This window comes from Aythya ferina (genome assembly GCF_964211825.1).
Source record: "Aythya ferina genome assembly, chromosome: 8".
Taxonomy (NCBI): domain Eukaryota; kingdom Metazoa; phylum Chordata; class Aves; order Anseriformes; family Anatidae; genus Aythya; species Aythya ferina.
Genome location: NC_140304.1, coordinates 5,938,546 through 5,951,301, shown reverse-complemented (window position 1 = coordinate 5,951,301; position 12,756 = coordinate 5,938,546). Strand labels below are relative to the sequence as shown.

At 35.3% G+C, this 12,756-nt stretch overlaps 1 protein-coding gene across 4 annotated transcripts in view; it reads left to right on the top strand.

Annotated features, from left to right (window-relative positions):
* The window catches only part of LOC311441012 (uncharacterized protein), a 383,622-nt gene that overhangs the window by 143,842 nt on the left and 227,024 nt on the right, over window positions 1-12,756 (top strand). For all 4 annotated transcript variants that reach the window (XM_084528638.1, XM_084528636.1, XM_084528637.1 and 1 more), the window contains one exon: window positions 11,277-11,379. In XM_084528638.1, coding sequence (XP_084384764.1) covers window positions 11,360-11,379 — 20 coding nt within the window. In that variant the 5' untranslated portion in view covers window positions 11,277-11,359. The remainder of the gene's footprint in view (window positions 1-11,276; window positions 11,380-12,756) is intronic.

The window sequence follows — 12,756 nt, the reverse complement described above, 5'->3', positions numbered from 1 at the left end:
TTACAATAGCATTAACACTGCTTTGATTACATTTTTGTTTGTTTGTTTGTTTTTTTCCTTGCAATGTAATTTGTGTGTTTGATATGTCCAGGGAGATGTAATCAGAAGCTATGATATTTGAATATTAAAGTTATGCAAAGCATTACAATTAAATAAATTATCTGTTTTAGCATTGTTGTTCATAACCTCTAAACTAAAAAAAAAAAAAAAAAGTCTTAGCATGAAAAATAGTTAGAAGGGCTAGTGGATGCACAAGCAGGTAAAATGTGAAAAGTGATAAGATAATTGTGAACCTGCCGTGTGTCTAGGGATACAGACATCAGGGAACAATGTTAAGCACTTCATCATTCCTGCCCTCCAGTGTCTGATGTTTCTGATTTCTTCTTTATTGATTTCAACTAAAGAAAATATAGAAGAGTATAGAGGTGACCCGTTTTGTTGACAGATACACATGTTAGTCTTGTACTCAGAGCAAATAGCTTCAACATTGGGAATAATGGCTCATAGGGAAGAGATAAATACAATTTCCTGTGATTTCTAAACATAGTGAATCAGCAGGCAGAAGTTAAAGACACGGTCTGCTTTCATAGTTTCCACTGTTTATCTATTATTGAACAGACTGAAAAATTAACAGGACATTGGGAAACAAAATATTATTGAGTTCTCATTGATTCGGGGCATATGTTTAGGGGATATACTGTTAACAAAATCCAATGTCAAACTACCAATCTTCACCATTGTGTGATTTCTGTAGGCCTGATCAGCTCATGGTAAGTGATGAAACTGATGTCCTGCACAATATACGATTATTTTATATAAATGAAAACTGGGTATAAAACATTGCTGTTTAAATGTGCTGGTGCAGTACATCTACCTTTCCTTGGGCTGGGTGCTTCCAGGATTATGGTGAATTTCAGCCTAGGACACTAATAGAGGATTTTTCTATTGCATTCCTTCTGGAGTCAGTACCACGTTTTTCCAGACTGCATGTATAAAATGTCAGTGGCAGTTATTTTGAGTCTATGCATGATGTCATCCGTCAGGGAAATAATTCTTACATTTGTCTCACATGGTGAAAAAGAAGGCCAAAACAGTGAAGTAAAAACACAGCATCTGAAACAGTGAAGAACAGCTGCACAGTTACATTGGTATCAGTTTGATTCATAAAACAGTCATGCCCTACTTTCATATGGCTTCCATTGTTTGCTTAGAAAAATGTTCTTTTCAGGATGAATTATATCTTTGGAAGTGCATGAAATCCCCTTTCCTTTATGCTCAGCTACTCAATTTTCCAAACAACTTACTAAGGAGGTGTAAATTGTGAAATAAAAAGAGGAATTCCTGGCCTCAAGGAAAATAAAATCCTGTGTTTTTTGTTTGTTTTGTTTTTCTTTTCAGGGAAGAATATGCCCTGAATTTTCAGTGTATTTTTGGTGTGACACTGTTGTAGGCTCAAAAATGTCTTACTCTGTTTTGTTCTGTATTAGAACTGATTGTGAATGAGAGATCAGACTGAGTTACAGCTGAGCATGCAACAGGAATATGTTTTCTCATCTCAAAAATGTTTTTGAGATGGGAAAAATACATGTTCTTATATAGTACATGCTACTTAATGTAATGTACCAATCCCTTTCTGCACACTGTTCCACAGCCTGACCAGTTTCTGATCTTGAAGATCAGATATTGCAAGACCACATGCATGAGGTGTGGAAAATGAAGCTGTTCTGATTTTAAAGATGCTGTACATGCAGAGTTGTTCCTAAAGATGATATGACTGAACTGGATTTTTATATATCTACTTACCTTTTAATGCACTTTCATTTCTGATGCTTTCAGATAGGCATACGTCTACCACAGTTTATTTTCTGCCAGGTTTATGGCTTGGGCATTTCCTCTATTCCAAATGAAAAGATTTGTTGTTCCTGGGAGGAAAGGGTTTTCCTTATGGAAGACAATTTTTTTTGGCAAGTCTAGCAGTTTCTAACCTGCCAAATAGTTGTGATGGGATGTCGGTGTTCCCAGAAAAGTGTTCAGTGCCTTTTATTTGAGTTGGAAGTAGAACTCAAAGGCAATATAAAGTTTAGACAAGAACCTTTTACAGCTTCACCAGCATCTCTTCAGCTAAAGACCTAATAAGAAAACAGGTATGAATCTTAGTCTTCTGCATTCCATAAACTACTGTTTTTTGTTTTTTGTTTAATCCATTCAGCAGAATCCTTAACAAAACACTTAGGATATTTTTCCCCTAATATAAATTGTATGTAATGCCAAAAATAGATTTTCTATTGATATAACATTCTTTTATTGCTTTCATTAAGGAATAGATTGTCCTTTGATATGCCTAAATCAAAGGAAACTGTAATCTAGAAATTGATTCGTGATTTATAAAATCTTATATATTCCAGTCTCTGCAAGCTTCTCTTCCTCATTTCTATTGAGATGGAAATGAAAATTATTACATGCAGAGATCTAAAACTAGAATTATAATTATCTAACTGGTAATTAAAGGGAAAGAGACCATTAGATAGTATTCTAATTTTCTCTGTGAACACGGTGTTAGCCTGGATGTTCTAAGCCAATGTTACATAAAAATAAATAAATAAATAAATAAAGGTAAAATTAAAAAATGGAAAAATTGGAAATGCAAAGCTATTCAAATAGCAGGGCCCCCATTCCCATGTTATTCTTTGATAATTGTCACATCCTTGAGGTAAAGATTTTAAGAAGTAGGGATTTGTGTGTGTGTGTACACAAACCTTTATTTACTTACTTATTTTAAGTAAAAACTAAACATTTTCCAAGTTATAGTTCTCAAACTGTAAAGAAGAGGAGCTCAATTTTATTATATATAAATAGATCTTGTAATTATTTTTAGCATGGATAAGTTATTTGATTAGTGGCATATTTTAAATATGGAACATGTGGACTGGAAGGCCACATTAAAATAGTGAACAATGTAGGTTAAAATAACATCCTTTTCTTGAGATCTTTAAATGACCCTTCAAGAAGCCAATTGCTTTTTGCTATTGGACTTCAATATGTGGGTGCAGGGTAGTGACAGGATATTTTTAGATATTCTATTAGTCTTTAGTTAATCTTAGTGAGCCAGTTAATGAGTGAACCATAGTTGTGTGTACACAATGAAACTAACCAATTAAAACTACAGAAAAAAAAAAAACAACATGGAGCTAACCTTAAGAGCTTTCTTTAAGCTTTCTAAGCAGGGATAAAAGGCCATTTATACCTCTTGGTACCTTTTGTCCTTAGTTTCACAATGTCTGGTGTCAGATTCTCACTGAAAAACATAACTCTATTGTAGTTCTTGAGATACTCAAGAACTACAATCTCCATGTCCTACAAGAAGGACATGGAGATGCTTGAGCGGGTTCAGAGAAGGGCAACGAAGCTGGTGAGGGGCCTGGAGAACAAGTCCTATGAGGAGCGGCTGAGGGAGCTGGGCTTATTCAGCCTGGAGAAGAGGAGGCTCAGGGGCGACCTTATCGCTCTCTATGGGTACCGCAAGGGAGGCTGTAGCGAGGTGGGGGTTGGCCTGTTCTCCCACGTGCCTGGTGACAGGACGAGGGGGAATGGGCTTAAGTTGAGCCAGGGGAGTTTTAGGTTAGATGTTAGGAAGAACTTCTTCACTGAAAGGGTTGTGAAGCACTGGAACAGGCTGCCCAGGGAAGTGGTGGAGTCACCATCCCTGGAAGTCTTCAAAAGACGTTTAGATGTAGAGCTTAGGGAAATGGTTTAGTGGGGACTGTTAGCGTTAGGTCAGAGGTTGGACTCGATGACCTTGAGGTCTCTTCCAACCTAGAAAATTCTGTGATTCTGTGATTCTGTATGAACCCCAGGAAGATCGCTGGTGGAAGTATTAGTTATTTGTAGACTGTAAAGTCTAAAAGCCCTGATGAATAAGAACTAGAATGGTGTTTCAATACCTTCATATCACACTCTTACCACCAAACCTTGGTGTTATTTTTCTTTCCAGGTATGATTTCTTTTTCTTCTGAAACAAAACTGATACTACCTTTTATTATGTATTTCAGTTGCCACTAGGTTGCTGTCTGCACAGAGAAGCCAGTGACACATTAGTTCAGAATTCTCCATGGCCCTGGGATTGTAGACGGCAAAACTTAAATGACGTTAGTTATTTGTTAAATAAGAGTAGCCTTTAAAGCATTTAATGTCATTTTAATTTTTATCATTTGCATCACTGTAGCTTAACTAGACCTGAGAGCACAAACATAAATATGTGACACATTTTTACTCACTAAAATGTGCTAGATCTTTCATAGTAAGTTTTAATATTTGCAATGAGGAAGTGACTGGCAGTTAAATGTACTAGGCATGTTGGAGCAGTCTTAAAGACTAGGCCTTCCTTACAAACCATTATCTTTCCAGGAAAGGAATTTAAACTGCGAGATGAGTGAAAGTGAGCTTGTGGGTTTAATTATATTTTCAAATATCTCTTCACCTTAGAAACCTTGAGGTGTATGACAAAACTCAAAATGACTTCAGTGAAGCTGAGAATTTGCTCTTGGTTCTTAACAGCTTACATGTCCCTTACCTGATTTATTTTTCATTTTTATGGGTTTTATTTGTTGGCTTTTCACATGTATGAAGTGACTATGGCCACTGATTTTGCATTTTCTTCCTCTTTTTGCACAAGTGCATTTTTACCCGAATCTTTTTCCATCGTATATGGCATGGATGCTCTGGATACATTTTTAAGGCTTCTATTCTAAAATTATAAGGTTATGTTTAGGGTATGACACCTAATTCATTCATAAGAGAATAAAAATGCTATCATACTTAATGAAGTATTTTCCAGTTTCTCACAAATGGTGAACTCTTCAAAGGGTTTTGAAGGGTTAGGGACAGATCTTACCTGTTGGCTGCAGATCAACCGCAATGCCCAAAATCAGGTTTATGACCTTTAATAGTTTCCAATTTCAATAAGATGAAAAATAGTATAAAACTTTTTTTTTTTTTTTTTTCAGCATACATTTTTCTGTAACTGGCTTTCTTATTGAACTGCATTTTGTATATAAGACCAAAATCACAATGCAGCTCAAAACTTTCTGTAAGTTGCTTGGTCAAGATGTTTGGTTTTTGATTTTTTATTATTATTATTTATTTTATTTTTTTTTTCCAGAGTTAAATATATGGAACAGTTTCAAGTACCTTTCAGACAACCAGATTAAATACACAGTATTACATGTAATAAATTGTTGAAAGTCTTGCCATTTTTTTAATAATTGGATAATCCTCATATGATCTGTATCAATGGAACTCCAAACATTTCTTTAAATTCATGTTCTGTATGGATGACAATGAATACTTAAAATTATTATTGGCTTCTGTAGGCTTTTGTAACCCAGACTATATGACTATGTCTGCATTAGCAAGTACTGTGATGCCTTGACAGCATAAATTTGCATGAACTCCTCTGTTGCTCCACAGAGCTAATCAGATGATGCAGAGAACCTGACATCCACACTATGTGAATTTTGGAGTTGCACTTTGGACTTAATTGATCTGTTTGCATGGCCTAAATGTCCATTAGCAGCTAGAGTCATTTTACCACTTGCTTGATCTAAAAGCCCTCTGTACAATTCAAAGAATGTAGCATAGCAAGTAGGGGCAATTCAGAAATGTACCTCAAAAACGTACTCCTGACACCAATGAAATTCTTATGTAGATGCACCCTTAAAGTCTAGTAGCTAGAGAAAAGGAATTAGGGGGAAAAAAAATGATCTCTGGATGTCACTGTTGAACACTCAGAAATACCTGGAATCCTCTGGTCTTCAAAGACAGTTGGTAAATTTTATTGAGAGAGGGACAAGAGAGCCACTTTATTCTAGTGTTTAAAGGAGAAAATATTTAAAATTTGCACATCCTTCTAGTAAAAGAAAATGGAACTTAGTATCAGGCATTGTTTTGGATGTGGAGGCTGGCATAGTTCTGTCAAGTAACAAGCTCAAATGTAGTTGCTTGTGGTAATCTCAGTCACGGGACTTGAGCACTTGCCCTGCCAAGTAGCACTGAAGAATAAAAACGCATTAATTAAAAACTTGACTGAAAAGGCACTCACATGATGGTAGAGAGGAAGCACTCTTCTGTGAAACTATGGAGTACAGTTGTCCTGTGCTGCTGCAAGTTTACCCTTCTATTTGCATACTGGAGAAAATATGTTGACAATATAGGCATGAACACAATGCCACGGGTCCATATTCAACCCTGGAGTTAAATTTAATTGGGATTTAAATGTTGCATCTAACAATGAACTGGCAGAAGTTACAAAAATAAGTACGACGTAGAATAGGGGTATCTATGTCTTAGTACGTTCAGGAAATCACCATTGAAGAATCCAATTACATGCTACACTTTCAGTAGCTCTGCAAATAAGATTAAAATTCCAGATCTTAGAGAATAAAGTTGATTACTTTCTCATAATTATTTGCATTAGTGTCAGTTTCTAAGTATCTCTGATCAAGTTGTTTCTCATAATTGGTGTATGTAAGTATATAATGCCACTTACTCAGCAAGGTCATATTTGTAACAGCCTTGTCATGACTGGTGAAAATTCTACCCAGTGAATACAATATTCCAATTATTGACTTTTTTTTTTTTCCTCAATTTGCTTCAGAAGCTATTTATAGAATTAATATGATTGCCATTCTTTGAGTACTGTCAGTATTCTGCTGGAAAACACGTGTTCCCTCAATAAGTGATAGAAATGCATCTCTGTGTTCAGATGTTTTTTTTTGTTTGTTTGTTTGTTTGTTTTCTGTATTTTATATACCTCTGATTTTATCTTTGAAGTTTGAGGAATGTTGTTCATTATATTTCAGGTGCTACTGTACATCAAAGTAGTTTCTATATGAACAAACTTTTAATTTGGCAGTGACTGACAGAGAACAGCAGATTGTCTGTAATTTTATTTTATTTTTTTAACAAAAGAGTTGTGAATAATTTAATCCATAAGATATCAAATTATCAGTTACAAAAGTATTAAAGTACTCTATACCTATCTTCTAGATTTTAGCATATGCGTAACTTATATTTTTAGCTAAGATTTTAGTATACGCTATTAGGTCTTGAAAGCATGAATGAAAATTTCACAAGTACTCACCAGTGCTGTCCTTATTTCTCCTTACAAACACTTTAAGGACTCCTGTACAGTGATTTATGACAGTAAAGAGAACATTTACATTTACTACTAAGGTATTTCTTTGGGCTAGGTACAGACATTAGAAAGCATACCAGAAACAACAACTTTCTCACTTCTTTGTTAGCCTACATGTGATTAAAGTAGAACTTCACACTTCCCTTTAAAAAATGGGAAAAGATGAATATCTTACAGATACCCAAACTGAGCTCTCTGTACTTGGCAACAGAGGTTAGCAAGTTGCTCTTAGTGTTTGAGCTTCATAACTCAAAATAGAACAGCAGTATACAGATGCTGCAGGTTTGAGATCATGCGAACACTGTCATTCAGATAGAATGCTCCCTAACAGAATGCCAGCATAAATCATGTGTTCATGCCTACATGCCACAATCAAGGCTTCTGTGATCATAGGAAGAGCCTTCGAATACTCCTGATGTATTCATGTACTACACTCCTGACTCACAGAAACTCAGAAAATATGAGAGGTCACTTGATTCTTCACTTCGTTCTGAGGCAGGGTCAGTTATAGCTATTCTAGGGAGAACTGGCTGTAATAATTGGTTGTGACCTTGGTTACAGTTATCATGAAATAGTGGAGCTCAAGATCCTTAGTACAGACCCTGCACTTCAGGCAGGAAGGCTTTGGCTTACTCAGGGAATTAGTAAGTGGGATCAGAGAGGCACCTCTGAAAGGTGAAGGAGCTTATGAAAGTAGGCAGGTCTTTAAGGACGACCTCTGCCAAATGCAAGAATGATCCATCGTGATATTCAGGAGAGGCTGACCTGCCGGGAGACTGACTTAGATGCACAGGAAACCCATGATTGAGCTCCAGTGGAAAAGACAGTACATACAAAGAGAAAAAAAAAAAAAAAATAGTTCTAAGGGTTGGGATTGCCATTCCCTCTCCCACTCTCAACTTTCAGGGTTCCTACTTCTTTTACTGTTGTTTATATGTTGTGTTTTCTACATCTTAAGTCATTTGTATTCTCATCTTTCTGTTTAGGCTTCTTTCTTGAAGGGCTGTACTCATATTAGACTGAGAAATGTTTTTGAGACCAGGAAAGCACTGATCTATGTTTCTCAGCTGTTCTGCTTTTAGACGTTCATTGGATTAGGTCTAAACAACATGATGTTTATGGCATTTTTTTTCATTCATATCAGCATGTGATCAATTCCAATTCCTTCATTATTTATTTATTTATTTATTTATTTAGGAGAAGTGGTCTAAATAGTCACTCCTCATCTTGGGTTAGTGCAGCTGATGTTCCTTTTCATATATTATATTTTAAACCTCTTCATTTTTTTTCCCACAGTTTACACAAATCTTCAGTTTGTAAAGATAATTTGGAATTCTACTACATCCTTGCAGTCCTTCCCAATTTCATGCCATCCTCAGCTTTGGCAAGTACGCTCTTGTCTAAGTCAATAGTATTATTAATAAAAAGGCTGGACAAATCCCAAGCCACGTGAATTTCTGCCAGGTCAGCCTCCTTTGTCTTTGGTTAACAAACTATGAAAAACTAGTTTCAGAATAAAGTTATTCAGCCAATTTTTGCACCTGCATTTTTGCTGTTTTACCTGTTCTACCAGTGTGCTCGTAAAGTGTTTATGCTAATGTCAAGTGAGATACTGTTAAAACTTTCATAAAATCAGGATGTAAGAAGGTTCATTTCCTGTCTTTTAAATGTAGAAGCTCCACTAACATGTTGCAGAAGGAAATTAAGTTTGGAATTTGGTTTGACTTAGGTGTTTACAGATCTCTACTCTTGCCTTTTTTTTTTTTTTTTTTTTTTTTTTTTTTTTTGTGCTAATTTCTGAATGGTTACAAGTAGATGGAAAATTTATTGCAGAAATTTTAGAACTGAAGTTAGCTTTCTGGCTCATAATTTCTCCTTTTTTTTTTTTTTTCTTTCTTTCTTTCTTTCTCCTTCTCTGTCTTTTTTAATACAGGCGCTTTGTTCACCCACCTTCCATCTTCTAGTCATCTCTAGTCCCCAGAGATGACTATAAACAACTGAGAAATTGTTTTGGCCAATTCTTTCAGTATCCTAGAATAAAACTGAGCATATTCCAATAATCTGGAAACATGCTACTTTTCAGGCAGCCTCCCACATAGTTTACTTTTAAGGAAGTACATCATACTTCAAATTTCATTTCAGCTAACTTTTTACTGAAGCACAACATCCAAAAAAAGCTACAGCTTTTCATATTGTGAAAATCTGACACCTTCCTTATAGGTCCAGTTTTACAGCTACATTTGTATGATCATTGAAATGACCCATAAGAATGAAGGCATAAAACAAACAATTCATTTAAGAACTTAGGAAAAAAATGAGATTAATAAGTTAGTATTGCAATTTATATGGGTGCAGGAGATTACTTAATATAGTCAAATTTATACTCTGTTTCCAGATTCTTATTGATTATTGTTTTAAATGGAATTATTACTACTTATAAGGTTTACCCGGCCATTAATGTGTACCTCGACATCTGTGGTGCAGTTTAATGGAAAGCATCGTTGATGCAACTGTTTCCTCAAGGTGTAAAATCTAGAGAAGGAAGAAAATGATTAGTCACAGTGACAGAGTGAACATTTGGGAATTACTTTTCTGTGCATATCATTAAAAGATCAATAAGATGAATATATAGAGGCCAATACTATTTACTGTAGAAGTAGAAGAGAAAAAAGAACAGCCATACTTTGCATGACTTAGATTTTGCTCTTTGATCTAGTCCTCTTCTGTGATGGAATTTTGAAGGGCTGTGATAAAGGTCACCTTTGCTGTTTGGTGTTTGTTCTCATCATAGTCCTAGTGCACATTTGTGCCTCATGCAGACTAAGAGTCAGATAGCTTAGTTTTAAAATGTAAAATTTACCTTCATAGATTGTATTCATAAAATTAATTTTCTGTGCACTCTATATCAACCTCCCTTCTACATCTAAAAATAAAACCGTGTTTGTTGTGCTTTACTTTGGTTGACTCTAATAATATATTTTTTTTCTGTTTGAGGTTGATGTATGCCTTAGTGTATAGATAAGTCAGGGGAAAAAAAAAAAAAAAGGAAATAAAGACAGAAAATTGATGCCAAATTTACTAACTCTTCATCTTGCATTGCATGTGGGAGATTGTTTCAGTGGTTCCTCTGTGAAGGAAGGACTACCAGAGAATACAATATATCTATGGCTAGTGTGACACTTAATTAATACAGACATATTACAAAGATTTAATATATGTAATATGCTACATATATCCAGGTATTTCTGTTTTGACTAGTGTTTCTGATGCACCCAGTTGGCCATATGCTTACGGAAAAACCTGATACCTGCATTCTTCAAGATAGACATGTTATCTTCAGCCATGCAAATCTGCATGCGTATTTGCATGTAATTTGACAAGTAGTTTTAGTAGAGCTTGATGGAACATTTGAACAGGATACCTTTAAGTCTACTAATAATAGTAACTAGGCCTGTAAACCAATTGTGCAATGCTTTAGGTTAATCTGGTAATAATAATAACCACAGATACTGTTTTTTTGAGGAAATGTCTTCATTTAACGCCAGAATACAGACACTAGTATTGACAGTGCAATATTGAAGAATATATTGACAGCATAACATGTTAATATCAGAAAATAGCTAATGTGCATAAGACCAGGATATGGTAAAGAGAGTCAGCAGTTTGATAAAGACAGACATTTGTTTCTTAAATCCAATTTAAATGGTGAAGATTTTTTACTGAATAATAATAATAAAGTGTTTTCACAATATGTCTCTTTAAAACTTTTATAGGTTTTGTTACTGCTTTACAATATCTTTTATCTTTGTAGAAAAATAAGGTGGATATACCATTGTACAGAGTGCTGAGATCTATTGATATTCTCAGTACATACACTGTGACTTCAAAGCCAAGTCCGTAACAGTACTACAGATGTTGCAAGAGTAGGCCCAAGTTAATTGGCAAATGTTATTTTTCTATCTGATTTAGCAATTATATTTACATATATGTATTACATGTTGCATGAATTGCCTACATTGTAAATCCCATTATGCATCTCTCTTCAGAATGTTAACGTAATGTTTTCTGGTTTTCCCTCCTGCAGTCCATTGCAATATGTGAAGAAAGCTCTGTCCAGGCCCTTCTCCATCCCTACTGAGGAGATGAGCTACAAATGCATCATTTCTCATGTATCATTCTGGACTGCTGTGAGTACTGATATACACTGATAACTGCTGTTTGTCTGTCCAGCTCTAGGGTCTGGGGGAGAGACAGATGAATGTTGTGTTATGGCACCTTCTATGCATAGTGCTAGTCTTTGGCCACCCACTTTCAGCACAGTCATATTCTGACCACCAAGATTTTATGTTCTTGCTCCTTTCTTATGGCTATAATGACTATAATTATTATCATTGTCTTAGAGAATATGAAACAGGATTTTTTATTTTTTATTTTGTCAATGATCTCTTTTATTCCTTGGGTTGTGTTTGTTTTTCTTCTGATTTTCTTGTATATTTCTTACTTGTTTGTTGAAGGATGCATAATGGGAACTAATATTTTGTTGTTGAGGTCTTCAACTTCCAGAATGGGAAGCTATAGCTTCTTTTTGTTTTTATATTTATGACATATTTCCTGAAAAGTGACTAGGAGGAGTTACAGTTTCTCATTCACATCCAGTTACGTCACTTTGGCTGGGCCACAATAACTGACTGTATGTGTGCATTAAGAATTGAGAGATTAAGTAAAAAAGGCTGGGAACAGGAAAAAGTGCTTACAGTTGATTACTGAAGCTCAGCTCCATATTAACTTCTTCAGCTATAGCAACTTTATTGAGCATCTGTACTTTTATTTGCCATAGTTCTGGATGTAGAGGAGAGATTTAGACTCTTTTGGTAGGTACAAGCACTGACTGTGGTGGTAGGTTAATAGTACTGGAAATGACAGCTTCCAGCTCTGTGATGGATCATGCAGAATATTTGAAGTGGCTTGCAGACCATTGCCTGGCACAGGACACTCTTCTGTAATAAAGAAACGGTGCCAACAAGGTTGTACTTAAATTCCTATTCCTCACAGACTCAGAGGTCTGAGTGAGTTTAGGCATCAGGAGGTGTATATAGTAGATTTGCATTTCACAACATTGAATACCCTCTTGAAAGAGATGCCTTTCAGGCATGGGGCAGTGAACACTTTTTTTGGTTGTTTTGCTTTTAAAAATGCTCAAATTACTCGTGGATCTGGGTCAGCAAAATAACAGCATTGTTGTACATATCTGAGAACTTTTACTGTCCAAATAAATTATACAGAAATAAGTATCTACATCTTTAAGAAGTAAAATTCTCTTCATGCAGGCATAAAGTGATTAACAGATGTCAAGAGGGAATGCCTTACCTTTTGTTGACTATTTTGCAAACTTACAGAGCCAGGAGACCTCCTTGAAATCACAACAAAAAATAAAAATTAAAAAAAAAAAAAAAAAATATAAAAGTGACAGAGGCACAGACCCAAATTCTGAAACCTTCATAAATGAAATGTAAAACTTTAAAACTTTAAAAGTCTGGATTTCTCTTCAGTCTCTAATGAGAGCT